Genomic DNA, 13823 nt, shown 5'->3' with positions numbered 1-13823 from the left:
GACGATTGTTCAACAGTACGAGACGCTAAAAGAATTGGCAAGTTTTCCCGCAAGCGTCGTTGGTGATCGACACCTTCAGACGACGTTCGAACCAACATCTTGGCGTTCTTTGAGGCACACCCTCTAGCCAGCGTCCGCGAGGCCAGCAGTCAGAGTGGCGTTCCGTTGTCGACGGTGTGGAGGGTAGCAAAAGAGTCCTGCCTCCATCCTTACCACGTTCAACTGCATCAACAGTTGCAGCAAGGAGACTTCGAAAACCGGTTGCACTATAGCAACTGGCTTTTGCACACTGTCGGTCAGAACCCACAATTTTTTAGTAACGTCATCTGCACGGACGAGGCAAACTTCTCTCGGGATGCGAAGGTGAACCTGCACAACGCTCATTATTGGAGTACCACCAATCCCCATCGGCTTCATAAGCCCCATCATCAATGCAAATGGTCCCTCAACGTCTGGTGTGGCATTTGCGACGGACCCCCATTGAACTCGTCTTCCTTGATGGGACATTGACCGCGGACAGATACCTAAACGAGGCTCTTCAGCGCCCCGTGGAAGAGTTCAACGCCAGCCTCCCATTCGCCCGATATGGCCAGCTGTGGTTTCAGCACGATGGCGCTCCCGCACACAGCTCCAGCCCAGCTCGCGCCTATCTCGACAACGCATTTCCAAACCAGTGGGTGGGAAGGTTCGGACCAGTGCCATGGCCTGCCAGGTACCCGGACCTTACGCCTCTGGATTTTTTCTTATGGGGATATATGAAGGACTGCGTGTACGTCGAGGGCACGACAACACCTGATGCCCTCAAGGCGAAGATCACTCAAGTTTGCCGTAAAATCCCCGAGGACATGTTGCGGAGGGCGACCGAGAAGACAATCAGGAGATGCCAATTTTGTGTGATGACGCACGGCGACCTCTACGAGCACATGCTCTAAATGTCCATAATATTGGTTCCGTTATGTTGGAATACATCTGCAAAATGCCGAGTCACGGTGTTCTATCTTAAAATACGTTGTCATTAAAATGAGTTACACCAAAAAGAGGCAATTACTTTTATCTTGCTCTTTTCTGTTTTTCCAGTGCAGCGCTTAGGGGAAGCGTCATACCCACTGGCTCTTCACTGGAATAAAGCCTCAAACCATTTTACAGAGAGTGGCTGTAAATGAGTAAATGCGTAAACGTTAAAAGAGCGGCTGAACAAATGCCACCCGCGACAGCGCTTCCTTGTGTTTTCTGGTTTGCTTGATTTTTTTTTCTTTTGTAAACACATGCTACAGATTCAAGGTGCTTCCGCGGGGTAACCTTCCCTGTCGCATACTTTGAGTTGTTTCGCGGTGAAAGAATGAAAAAAGAGGAGGAAATGAAACAAGCAATAAAAAGACAAAGCGCCGAGTTGTCATGGTCAGCGTGCCTTCTGATAGTCTAGCCGATACGGCACCATGCAGGGGTGATAAGAGTGTAGGTGGAATGGATCGCATATCTCCTTATTCGTCAAGTGGACATGAGAGGGCTCTGCGATGGAGCGCTCTTTTGACGCGACGGAAAGATGCTCCGTCCAAGTTCCGGAAGTTCGGGCCCATTTCTGTAGACTCGGAAAAAAACGAGTTGTTAGAGCTACAGGGTTGCTATCTACTGGATTCGTTTTCTAATGGCAGCGCCTACAACTTCACAATTGTCATCTTCGTTCTAATCCTCGTAATTAAAAAGCTAGAAAATTAATTTCCACTTGTTACTTAGTCAATTGCGGTACAAAAATACTCTGAAGCACTTTAGGCTAATAGTAATACTATGCAGTTGGTTTCGTTGTGATGCAATGAGCCGTTATTTTTTAAAGGTGGGGTTCGAGTTAAATGAAACACCCTGTATAAGACACTGCTCATCAGGGGAAATGGCTTAAGACGAGTGCAGCGCTAGGCAAGGGGCATTTGGACCAACTGCGGTGTTTGGGCTCATGGCAGTTTGCGTGGAACACAGAAAATATACTAGTGTTGGGCAACAATACTTTGCTAAACAACTCTAAGCATGTGACAGAGCGTACAAAGCAGCCTGAATCACAGTGTGAGGCATATAAAACAAGAACGTTTACAAACACCACTCATCATCAGCGAAAAGACCTCATCGCACATCGCTATATGTAACTCAACTACGGCAAACACACACACTGCCCAGCCACTCGCGATTACAAATATCATGGTGATCAAGAGATAAACTGATGTTCTGAGGCTGGAACAACATAGAGGGGACAGATACAAACAAAGCCTCAAATTGCCTAAGAAATCAACGATGAAAGATGAAAGTCACTGAAAAGGTTAGCCAGCTGTAGGGATCGAACCCACATCTTCTGGATTGCCACATCTTCTGATTTCTTAGGCAATTTGAGGCTTTGTTTGTATCTGTCCCCTCTATGTTGTTCCAGCCTCAGAACATCAGTTTATCTCTTGTTCATCAGGTGCCGCTTGCGTCGATTTCCGTCGTATGAATGTGTGTATGAGTGAGCAAAAATGTAAGAGTGAAAGGAGGGTGAGTGAGAGTGAGTGGCTGGTTTGTCGTCCCTTCAGATGACGCACCCCGAAAGTCGCTGGAGAGGCGTGTTAGCTTAGCTCAATTGGTAGAGCCCTGGACCGGCAATCCAGAAGATGTGGGTTCGATCCCTACAGCTGGCTAACCTTTTCAGTGACTTTCATCTTTCATCATGGTGACATTCACCTTTGCCAGAGATATCCATCGTGGCAACGGAGCCCCCGGCCGCATGACTGCTCTCAACGAGAGGAAACAAAGAACTAACGTCACCACTGTCGCCAAGAATCCGTCTCGCGCATCCCGCCGTGGCATAGTGCTTCTCCGTTTCTTTGCAGGTGCTTATTTGAAATCACTCTGTAAAGGGAGCGCACACTGCAGTCGCCTCATCATTCTGACCAATACGGGGAAAACGTCATGTGCGGCGTATTCTTCTGTGTTTCTCGAAAGCGGAAAAAGACAAAAAGGAAGTACATTGTGAACTGAAAAACACCCTTATTGGTGTATATGGCTTGTCCTATAACTGACACCTCTTTTTACACCATATGGTCTTAGAACACCCTTTTCAGAGGGTGTATTCTGTGTAAGACACCCTTTGAAAGGGTGCTTTTCCTTGAGAATGCTTTCTTTTGCACCCTTTAAACACCCTTTTAGGAGGGTGTAAAGTTGTTAAACACCCTCCTAAAAGGGTGTCTAAAGGGTGCAAAAGAAGGCATTTTCAAGGAAAAGCACCCTTTCAAAGGGTGTCTTACACAGAATACGCCCTCTGAAAAGGGTGTTCTAAGACCATATGGTGTAAAAAGAGGTGTCAGTTATAGGACAAGCCATTTACACCAATAAGGGTGTTTTTCAGTTTACAGTGTACATTGTGAACTTATTTGCTGTTTCGTGGGGACCTTTGAATTCGACTGCCTGGAATGGTTGCAAACATATCAAGAAATGTGCCAGGACAAGATGAGGACGCTCGACGGCATCTTAGCGGCAGGGAGACTGACGAATGAGAAGTCCAGCGTTACTCAGGATAATCTGTATTGGGAACTCAGTTCGGATATACAGGATCATGTTTTATAAAAGAGATGCATTTCTCTACAAGACTCAGTTTCCTCTGTTTTTTTTGCGCAAAGTCTAGACATGCACATCATGTCTTCCCCTGAACCTTTGTTTCCAGCATCCTTTCCACTGTATTTTAAGGCCCCTCCACGTGCGGTAAATCCGTGTTTGTAGCAAACGTGTTGAAGAACCGGAACGACGTCGGAAATATTCTACATGCAAAAATATGCTTAACTGAGAATCCAGCATGAATCTGTGGACTGTTCAAAATTTACCAAGGAGCTACCACGAAAGTGGGATACGTCACGCACTATGCTAATCGTCATCGACAATCACATGGCCGATGCCAATTCCTTGAAGGAGGCTACCTATCTTTTTCTTCGGGGTTTTCACCACAGCGATGCGTGGATATTCTTACTCTTTCAAAACATCATTTTCAACAGCAGCCACGTTATAACTATATCCTGCAACGCCAAGTACGGCGTCCTGTGGTGCACCTTTCGCAGCGTTCCTCATATGGAACATTTTAGGCAACACAACTGTTTGGTAGAAAAAGATTTGACTATTTTTGGACGCCTATAAAAAAAGCAGTGTCATCACTTCATGCTTATTTACTCATGGATCTTCACAACTATACGCACGAGGATCAAAGGTTATGTAGCAATATCGTTCCAGAATCGTCATAAATCTACACTTCAAAGTGAATCTGTCGTCACCTCGCCTTACTTAAAGTTCCTTTAAACTTCCTCATCTGGCATGAAAGACCTCTCTGAAATTTGTCTCAATGTATTGAATGGAAAGATATTGTTGGCTCCAGATACGTTCACGTATTTGAAGAAGCACAACTGGCTTTTATGTCGGGTAGCCTACAAAAAGATTTGCAGGTATCTGCAAAGCTTGAAGCCCTGTTTGTCTCAGCAGTGAGGGCAGGGCGTTCTTTCGTCGGTGGTTCCTCTCCTGCTTTCCGCCGTGCTATACCTTTTGCCCCTTCCAATGGCCAAGATAATTGAAGTGACCAACTTCATCGGAAACATTCTTTCGTCAAAAGAGAGTGACGACGTCAAAGTAGAACTCATAACTTAGGCGCTCTATCTTATACTCATGCAATGCAGATTCAATCCCTGCGACAATAAAAACATGATGCTCGATGCTATACATGACGTCCTGTTCGTTGGCCTCTGGAAGGAGGAGCGAATAGTCGAAGTCATTTATAGCATCGAGCATCGTGTTTTTATTGTCGCAGAGATTGCATCTGGTATATGATAGAGCGCCTAAGTTATGAGTCGCACGTTGACGTCGTCACTCTCCTTCGGCGAAAGGATGTTTCATAATTTAAAATGTCATCTCCTGGGATCACGAGAAGTGTGTCTCCGCTTCGGGCAGCTCATCAGGCATTCCTCTCTTTACCAACTGGTCAACGATTCGTTGCAACATCAGTCTGGGAAGAAACATCCTTGGTTCCCCAAAAGTCTTGAAACTATCGCGTCTCATTTCCCCTCCCAAATCTCGTGAGCCACAGCAGCCAGCTTCAATAGCGTGCACAACTTATGGAGGAATATGATAAACCCGAGGGAGGACTGGGTGGCGTGGAACATTACAGGTAAGCGTGTCACAGATAAGCTTACAGATAAGCTCTACACCATGTGGTGAGAAGGAAGTTTAACAGGAGACACATCATCGCCCTACAGATAAACGGCGTCTGGCAGATGAATCTTGCCAACTTTTCAGACTACAAGAGGTTCAAAGGAGGGTACCATTACATTCTCGTGGTGATAGATTCCCTCTAAAAATTTTCGCGTACCCTCCTGCTAAAGATGAAATGTCCTGCTGAAAAGGTAAAGGCGATGACACGGCCTCTTCGGGGTGCTAACGTTCCTATACGCATGTTTCGCGATACAGAAGGGGAATTCTACAAGAAGACCGTCAAGGAGTACCTCGCGCAAAAGGTCTCCATGTATTCCACCTTGTCCTCTATAATACGAGCTTCACTAGCCAAACGAGTCATAAGAACTTTGCGCTCCAGATATTCTACTATTTTAAGGTAATCGGAAAATACCACTTCACTTCCGCGCTTCCCAAAGTCGTGCATGACTACTACACCACCACACACAGAATGTTGGGCATGTTGGGCATCAGCCCGTCCGATGTCACTCCCAAAAGCGAATTGGAACTGTTCAATAAAATAAATGGGAAGCCTGTCCTACCTTCTGTGAAAAAGAACCTGAAAGTCAGGAATAAAGTGAGCATCCTACTGCAGAGAGAAGGCTTTCAGAAGAGCTCAGAAGGGGGTTGGTCGCCTCAAAATTTTCACCGTCCCCCACCTGATGGACATCTCCCCTCCCGTCATGCATCTGGAAGAATACCAGGTAAGGGAGTGGACAGATATCTCTACCCTGCTCCAGGTTTTTCCAGTAACGAAAAAGCTGAGAAACAAAGTGAACGGTCACAGCTTTTGCTTGGTTTTCTGGTTTGGTTACAACATGGAACATGACAGTTTGGTTTTTGAAACAGTCCTCCTCCACTCCTTCCCAAGAAGCGTGGATACAGGGACAAGTTTACAAAGACTAGTAATTGAACATTTCCGCGTATTCATCAGTATGGGGACGCGACCGCAGTGTGCACTTCTTTATAGAGCGATTTCAAATAAACGCACAAAGAAACGAAAGTGGAGCCAAAATGGAGAAGCAGCTCGGGCGAGTGGCGCTTCGAGCTCAGTGATTACCGTACTACTTGCCCACACATACGTAACCATACCGAAGAAGTTCCAAGTAAGAAGTTTGATGAATATTTCAAGGAGAAATGTCATAGGACCAGGTTCAACAACCGCGACCATTTGTAAGGGGAATCAGTCGAAGACTTTGTTACAGCACGGAGATCTCCGAGAAGAATTCATCAGAGACTGTCTCTTAGCCGGACTCAGGGACAATGAGCTCTTGGAAGGTCTTCAATAGAGACACAGCTGGATTTGCGCAAGGCCCAGCTTGCGGCGAGACAGCGTAAAGAAGTTCGCCGTCAACAGAACGAAATAAGGACGCCGACCGACATAGAAGCCTCCATCAGTAGAGTGTCTCGTCAGAAGTACGGAGCACAGCCTCGTCAAAACTATGCGAAGCGATCACTGGGGGGGCAGGGCTCACAGGTGTAAGAGAACTGCAAGGTGCAGCAAAGATGGCCACACACGGAAATTGTGTCGGGCACAAGAAGAGACATGCAGCAGATGCGGAAAAAAGGGCCACTTCGCCAACGTCGGCAGGTCTTCAGGGGCAGTACGCTCACTTGATACACAAGACCTAGGTTTCGTAAATGGGACATCACTATCTCTGTGGAAGGCGTAGCCTTCGTAGTAACGATTCAAGCTAGACTCTGCAGCTGACGAAACAGTCATTTTGGAAAAACTGTTCTAGGAACATTTCAAGCGTCACGGTCTTCGACCACCAGCACGAAGGCTACACGGACCAGATTAAGTATACTTCCAAATCGTAGGGACCACAGGACTACGCCTGTCCTTCAAGGGGCGTTCAAGCTAAGAGAAAATCTATGTCTTGAGAGGACTGAAAGCGTACCTACTTGTAAAGCCAGCAATAGAACACATGAGGGTTCTAGGAAGTCTGTGCAACGTAAGGTCGTCTCCCAAAGCGACATAAACACTGGTGGAATAGTGAATGCGAGAAAGCTCGCGAACTTCAAAAATGGGCGTGGGGTACATTTTGGGGTACTCCACAACACCAAATCTCGTACTGTTTAAAACGGCAAGAGCACATGCCAGATAGACGCGAAAACAAGCTAAGCAGTTCTCTTGACGCACCTTTGTATCTTCTCTCTCCCGTAATACCCCATCCAAAGTGGTGTTAGACAGACTCCGCAAAATCAGAGGGGAACATCTCATTCCTGAGAGTTCCATCTCGTGCACCTGACGTGTAGCCTTGTATCGTACAGTTGCCAATACACCCTGACGTATAGCCTTAGTCAAGCTTCGAGAGCTTACATGGAATGACTAACGAGTCATGCGTGCGACTCCAATAGTACTCCTCCTCCTCACACTTCAAGAACTTACTGCGGATGCATGTAAGCACGTATTGTTAAGGCATGTTGAATGATATGCTGATATATTTTGTGACAGTAACTGTATATTCTGCATTTCAATAACGATAATCACAGCGTACGGAAAGGCAGTTTTACCCAAGGAAAGTCACTATCAACGTGGCAGTTCTTATCGCTAAGTTTTAGGTTGTAAGTTGTAAGTGCGTAAGTGTAAGTTGTAAGTTTCCACACCAGCCAGCTGTTCTGAGGAATACACCGCTGGAGGCTCAGCATAGTGTCTGCCTTGTAGCCTGAGACCCCGAAACGGCTCTGCAATGGAGTACGGAGGACCTGCGTAATGGTGGTAAAGCGGGCACGTTTGTATGAATGAATCGCAAACAAGAACAACAACAACTTTATTTTGATGTGGAGAGTGGGGAGGTTCATCGCCAGAGGCGATACTCTACCCCATTGCTGCTGGGGATGTGGGGAATGAAATACTGAGCCCCTTCACAATAACGATCGAAGTCCCATGGTGTCCAGAAATGTCAAAAGAGCTTTGAGCGCAGATCGTTGTTGGACTGGATTGGGCCAGGGACCAAGCAATTTCGATAGGGAGAAGGGGCAAGAGCCCAGCTGACTAAGAGACTCGGAGAGTGTGGTTCGGGAAGGTTGGTAGTGATAGTGGGTGCAATGAAGAAGAATGTGCTCCAGATCCTCTAGAGCACCACAGTGGCACCAGGTGGGAGAGTCAACGTGTCTCAAGCGGTAACGCCACTGAGCTGTAAAGGCCACATCGAGTCGCATTCGCTGTATTAATGCAGCATCTTGACGAGAGATGTTTCGTGGCATGCGGAAAGCGAGCGTAGGATCAACTCTGCTCAACATAGATGGGGGAAGAATGTCGGTTGTCCATTGGCGGGAAGCCAGGAGTGTCACAAGGTGTGGCAGAATGGAACGACGGTCTCCTCTCAGCAAACAAGAAACACAACGCAAGACAGACAGAAAGTTGTTGTTTGGTTGTCAATAAATTTTCTGTCCAGCACAGTGTTTGTCCTCTCTCCTGTCTGTCCTTCTTTGTACTGCAACTCTACCTCAATGTCCGAAGGATCTCCATATAATGTCCAATAGATCTCTCCCTGTTTGTAAACAAATGACCTCATGCTATTGGACAGCGCTACCAATTTGGTAGAGTCGAACTATGCTTGAACTATGCTAGCTAGGGGCGAACAAGGTCGCGCCGGAAAGCCATGGTCTTGAGGGGATTACGATAGTCCCTCAAAGGGACGCGACCTTGACTACTTTTCTTTCAATAGGAGGCAGCGAACAAGTGCCTATTCGTAGAACCCAGCCCTCCCCTTCCGATTTGTTTCGGTTTCGGTGTGTCTACCAACGTCATGCTGCGTCAAAGGTTGAGGTCTATTGCTTCTGGAAACCAGTTCACCGTAGAGATGCCCACCAACACTGTCCAAGTGGTGACGTGATGCCCCAGCTGCCCCCTCCCGAACTGCGCGTCCCTCGCCCAGGGAAAGGCAGCCCCCTCCATGACATTGAAGGGGCCGTGAGGACCGCGGGTTGTCATTCCCGTTGTCCTCCAAGAAGCAAAAAAAGGGGGTTTACGATGATAGAGTTTTTAGCGGGGGACCCGGTATAGGCTCCGTGCGCTAGTGTTTCGAGGGGGCGAAGGCAGCGCCCCAAGCCACCCAAGCGGCGAGGAGGTGCGAAACGGCACAGAAGGCGAATCCGCTCTCACCTTCCTGCCGTATGCAGCTGCTGTTGATTTTTTTCGACTTTTGCAATGACCAGTACGTTTCGGGTACCCATAATCCGCATGGCTCGTGTTGCTGTGTCTTTGCAGCTCCGAGAACCGAGGGAAGTATGAGGTTTTATCGTTTCCCTGCCCGGTTTTACAAGCGCGTCCGCAGCCGACGCTGGATACACGTCATTTGGCGCGACAACGAAATATGATCCATCCTGCAAGTTCTACTCATGATATACATCCGTCCTGTTCTGTAGTGAATGTGAACGTCTTCATTTGTGCAGTCCGCATATCATTTATTTTACTACGTTGTATCAGAAGCATCGAGGTAAAACACATGCAAGTACAGTCAACCCTCGATTTATGAACACCCTCGGTTCCCGGAAAAATCGTTCATAAATCGAGTGATTCATAAATCGAAAGTTCCGTTAAGTCAGCTGATGAAGCAGTATTTGCGAGTTGGGATTGTGTTTATAATGCAATATAATGTGTAATTTTGCTTTCGACCATGCCTTCTGCTGTACACTTGGTCGTCCCTAATGCGTCCCCGGAAAACCCGTTTGTTGTTCGGATTTCGAGGGGTTAAAGCCCAGGGTGCAATACCTGGAAAAAGTTTCGTCCGCTCCGGCATCATTCATAAGACCACGAAATAATCCCTTTGAAGATTTCTGTTGACCTCGGAACGATCCGTTTATAAATTGAGGGCAAAAACGCTGGGGAACTCCTAGTTGGTTCCCAGAAATTCCATTCATTATTCGGATTTCGAGGTTCATAAAACGAGGCAAAAATGCATCTAAAAAGTTTGGTTCCTTGTGCTCCTGTTCATAAAACGAGGGAATTCATAAACCGAAGGTTCATAAATCGAGGGAATGCACACACGTCACCTGCTGTGCATAATGTTTACACACCAGTTTCATCGTAGCAGAAAATAACTGGCGCTGAAAACCATCAGGCATCTGTTAGTTCCTTTCGAGATTGGGATTGATACCAGCCACTATGGCAAATCGGTGACAGACGCAAATTCGTGCATATTGAGGAATATCGCCAGTGCAGCGCCACTCCCGCTTTACAGTCTCATGGGTTTACACTTCATGGGTTTGTGGTTTTCGGCATTTACTTTCAAGCCAATTCAGGGTGTGTTTATCGACATTTATATGGTTTATGAAAAATTAGATTTTTTGCTTCAGCTATGTTCCGTCGGTGCGGACGGGATGTCCGAATGCGAGCGTCGATTTAATTGCACGCGAAATGCCTATTTTGTGAGTGAGGGAAACAATCGACTAGCAAATACTAAATGAACTATCCTGTTTATACTCAGTACAAAACAGGCAAACAAGGAAAACCTATGTTTTGTTGTAATAAATGCAAGGGTGTACGAGCATACTCACGTCCACATAGCGGTCCACTTCTTCGGAATATGCAGAAGCTGAAAAAAATAATAATTCGGGGTGTGCTTTTCGACATTTTTCGGAAAATGTCGAAAACCACAAAACCTATACGTCTGAGATATGCATGAAGCTGAAACGGGAAGACTAGTTGAGAAAGGGCACGTTGCTATTACCGCACTCTCCCCTACCGGGTGTTCGAAGACATCTCCCACTTCAGAAACGTGTCCGCACCCATAAAGCCTTCCTTGCTTTACAGTTGTACCATTGTACAACAACAACAAAAACTTGCTTCTTTAGGTCGCAAGTCGCATCTGAGCTTGATGCTAGCTGCTGCGTTCGCCACTGCGCAAGACACGACAGCAGCCAGCGCTCAGTTCAGTCATACCGATTTTCTGCACAAGTGGCGCGCGTGTTAAATTTTCGCCGCGCCCTCTGGTTAGCGCACGGAGTCTATAGCGCCTCTCCGGGAGATGGTGGGCCACGCCTGGCACGACTGAAGGAAGGGACCAATCACGGTACGCCTGTATTGGATTTCTGTCCCACATATTGTCGTATGAGATCCACTGAAACAAAGTGTTAATGTCTGTTATGTGGACGGGACCAGGTGTTGTCTCCGCGGCGCTCAAGCCCGTAGGTGACCAGAATGAGGTACTGAAATTTTATAAGAGAACAGTCATACTGAAGACTGCTTAAGTTTAATTCCACAGTGCAGTTTGTAGGAAAATTGTAGTCTCACGGGTTAAAGGGTTACCCATACTGTTCAACCCTACCCTACCAACCCTACCCTACCCTACCGTACCATACTGTTCAACTCCAGGAGGGGGGGGGGGGACGTAGTTGTGGTACGTAAGCGAGCGGCAGGATTGATCCGGCTCACGCTGGTACCGAATAAAGAGTTGAGAACCTGACTTCATCCAGTGTATACTTGTTCTCCTCGTAGAGCCACTACGTCAGAAAACAGTTACATTTGCCGAGGTGGTTTTTCTTCGTCTTTCGGCATGGGGATATGAAGCCAACGTAAATAACGGGAAATTGGCCAAGGCAGGGTACAACCCTGCCAAGACTGCTTAGAAGGAAACGTGGTTTATTCGGAAGAGTAATTAGAGTTGTCCCGTCCAACGTAACTACATTTTTGTTGCAGGCAATGAAATGTTCCTTGCTGGCAAGACAACAAAATGTGCGAAGATACATCTTTTTTAAATTAGCACACACAGCACCGTAAAATACAAAGCCAATCAGTGTTTTATGACATTTTTCAGGTGCTTACAATGGCTGGTACTTCAGTGGGCGTGATAAGGACCAACGGGAGAGCCATTGTCTCATTCCCCGTCAACTTAGATGTCTATTTGAAAGGATGTCTCATCGCCTGCTCAGTTTTGATCGTAAGTGTTTTCAATAAGTGCCAGCAACGTTTTCATGTGTGGGAATTTTTTACAAAACGGTTTACTTTACGTTACTGCAGTGGCGGAAAATAATTTTCAGAAATCTAGAGCTAAATTAGTTATTAGAGTATTCCCAGATTACTTGCTGCAGTTGACATGCACCGTTGTCTCCTTCCATCTGTTTTGTGGGAAATTGTCTCTTGAAAATGTCCAATCGTTTTGTCCGTTTGTGCAACAACTTTTCCTGGATCAGTCATTCAGTACCATCCAGGCGTCTTATCGTACGCGAAAGGGCAGAACTTCTAAATTTTACATTTACAGTTTGTGATCACACGTTCACACCTAGCTAAAATACTGCGTTAGTTTTGTTCATTTTGACTATACTATCAAAATAAAATAATAATAATAATAATCATGTGTGGGCACCGTCACCATGGAAACATCGGAGGAACACATAAATAACGAAGATATCGTGCTGTGCCGTTTCAGTTAATGTGTCTCTCCGAATGGTAGTTCGTTTGTGCGGTTATTATCCTCTCTTAACCCGTATAAACTTCATTGTGCCACACAAGGCGTTCATTACGCCAATTAATTCATGGGTGTTAACATTGTTTGACCCTGAGGGACTATTATTAATGCCGTTATCGTATTCACAACTTTTTTTTTTCGACAACGGAGCACCGAACCCCGTACATGGTCCGACCATTAACTTCCACATAGCGATCGTTATTGTTTATTTAAAGGGGTATTAAAAGGAAAAACAACTTCCTCTCAAATGAAAGGCCGTGTTTCAATTGGTGCAATTCAACAAAATTAGTTCATACAACGCTACACAGTAAATCATTTTACACCTTTATTTGCTCAAAAAAGGTGTATCCTTATAAAAACACCCTTTTCTATTCCGCAAAGGGTGCAACAAGAGCATTACTAAAGGTGTAATATCGACATACACCGCGTTTTATCCAATGTTGATCATTAAGGGTGTAAAGTCGAGCGTTGAAACAGGTGTTTACCGTCGAATACACCTTTTTTTACATCCCATTTGAATTGGGAATATGGTGTTAAAAATGGTGTTTTATTTCGTGAGAGAAAAATTATGATGGTTTCACAGCTGCGCTCAGCAAGTAATCACATTATAGACGATAACCTGAGTTAAAAACACGGTATTTGACAGGGAGGGATGTTAGAAATTTAGCTTATATCTTTGACTCGTTGCAAGCGTGGGTGTTAATTGCAAAAACACATTCCCGCCACCGTTACAAACGTTTCCCGCCCCACCACATGTAACCAACGTGCCCCAACAAATTTTATTTCAGTATATGATCCATCCGACACGCCAATATAGGCTACTGAGGGTGCCCGAGGTCTCTTTATGCCTCTGCACTCACGTTGGTCCCACAGTGTTAACAAGCTAACGAGGCGTGCCTGCGACGCATTGCACTACGGTTTACGTTCCACGATGGAACCACGGCTGGAAGTCTGCCGTGTTCGCGGTGCTCCTTGCCATAGAAGCAAGAACGTCGAACTGTATGTTTCGGCCAGTGATGTCGGTATGCTGCCGCGGAGGCTTCTATTACACTATTTGCGAGGGAATATTTGCTAGCAAATAATCCCATCATAAAAGGTGTTTTCAATAGAATACTCCCATTTTAAGGGTGTTTTTTGTTTTTAAACACCCATTATAACAGTAGATGGGTAGAAATCCAGCGA

General features: G+C 46.0%; 1 protein-coding gene across 3 annotated transcripts in view; it reads left to right on the top strand.

Annotated features, from left to right (window-relative positions):
• The window catches only part of LOC135399604 (phospholipid scramblase 3-like), an 81925-nt gene that overhangs the window by 50357 nt on the left and 17745 nt on the right, over positions 1-13823 (top strand). For all 3 annotated transcript variants that reach the window (XM_064631329.1, XM_064631328.1, XM_064631330.1), the window contains one exon: positions 11991-12113. In XM_064631329.1, the coding sequence (XP_064487399.1) occupies positions 11991-12113 (123 nt within the window). The remainder of the gene's footprint in view (positions 1-11990; positions 12114-13823) is intronic.

This window comes from Ornithodoros turicata, chromosome 7 (assembly GCF_037126465.1).
Source record: "Ornithodoros turicata isolate Travis chromosome 7, ASM3712646v1, whole genome shotgun sequence".
Taxonomy (NCBI): Eukaryota; Metazoa; Arthropoda; class Arachnida; order Ixodida; family Argasidae; genus Ornithodoros; species Ornithodoros turicata.
The sequence above is the reverse complement of the archived record's forward strand: the minus strand, read 5'-3'. Positions and strand labels throughout refer to the sequence as shown.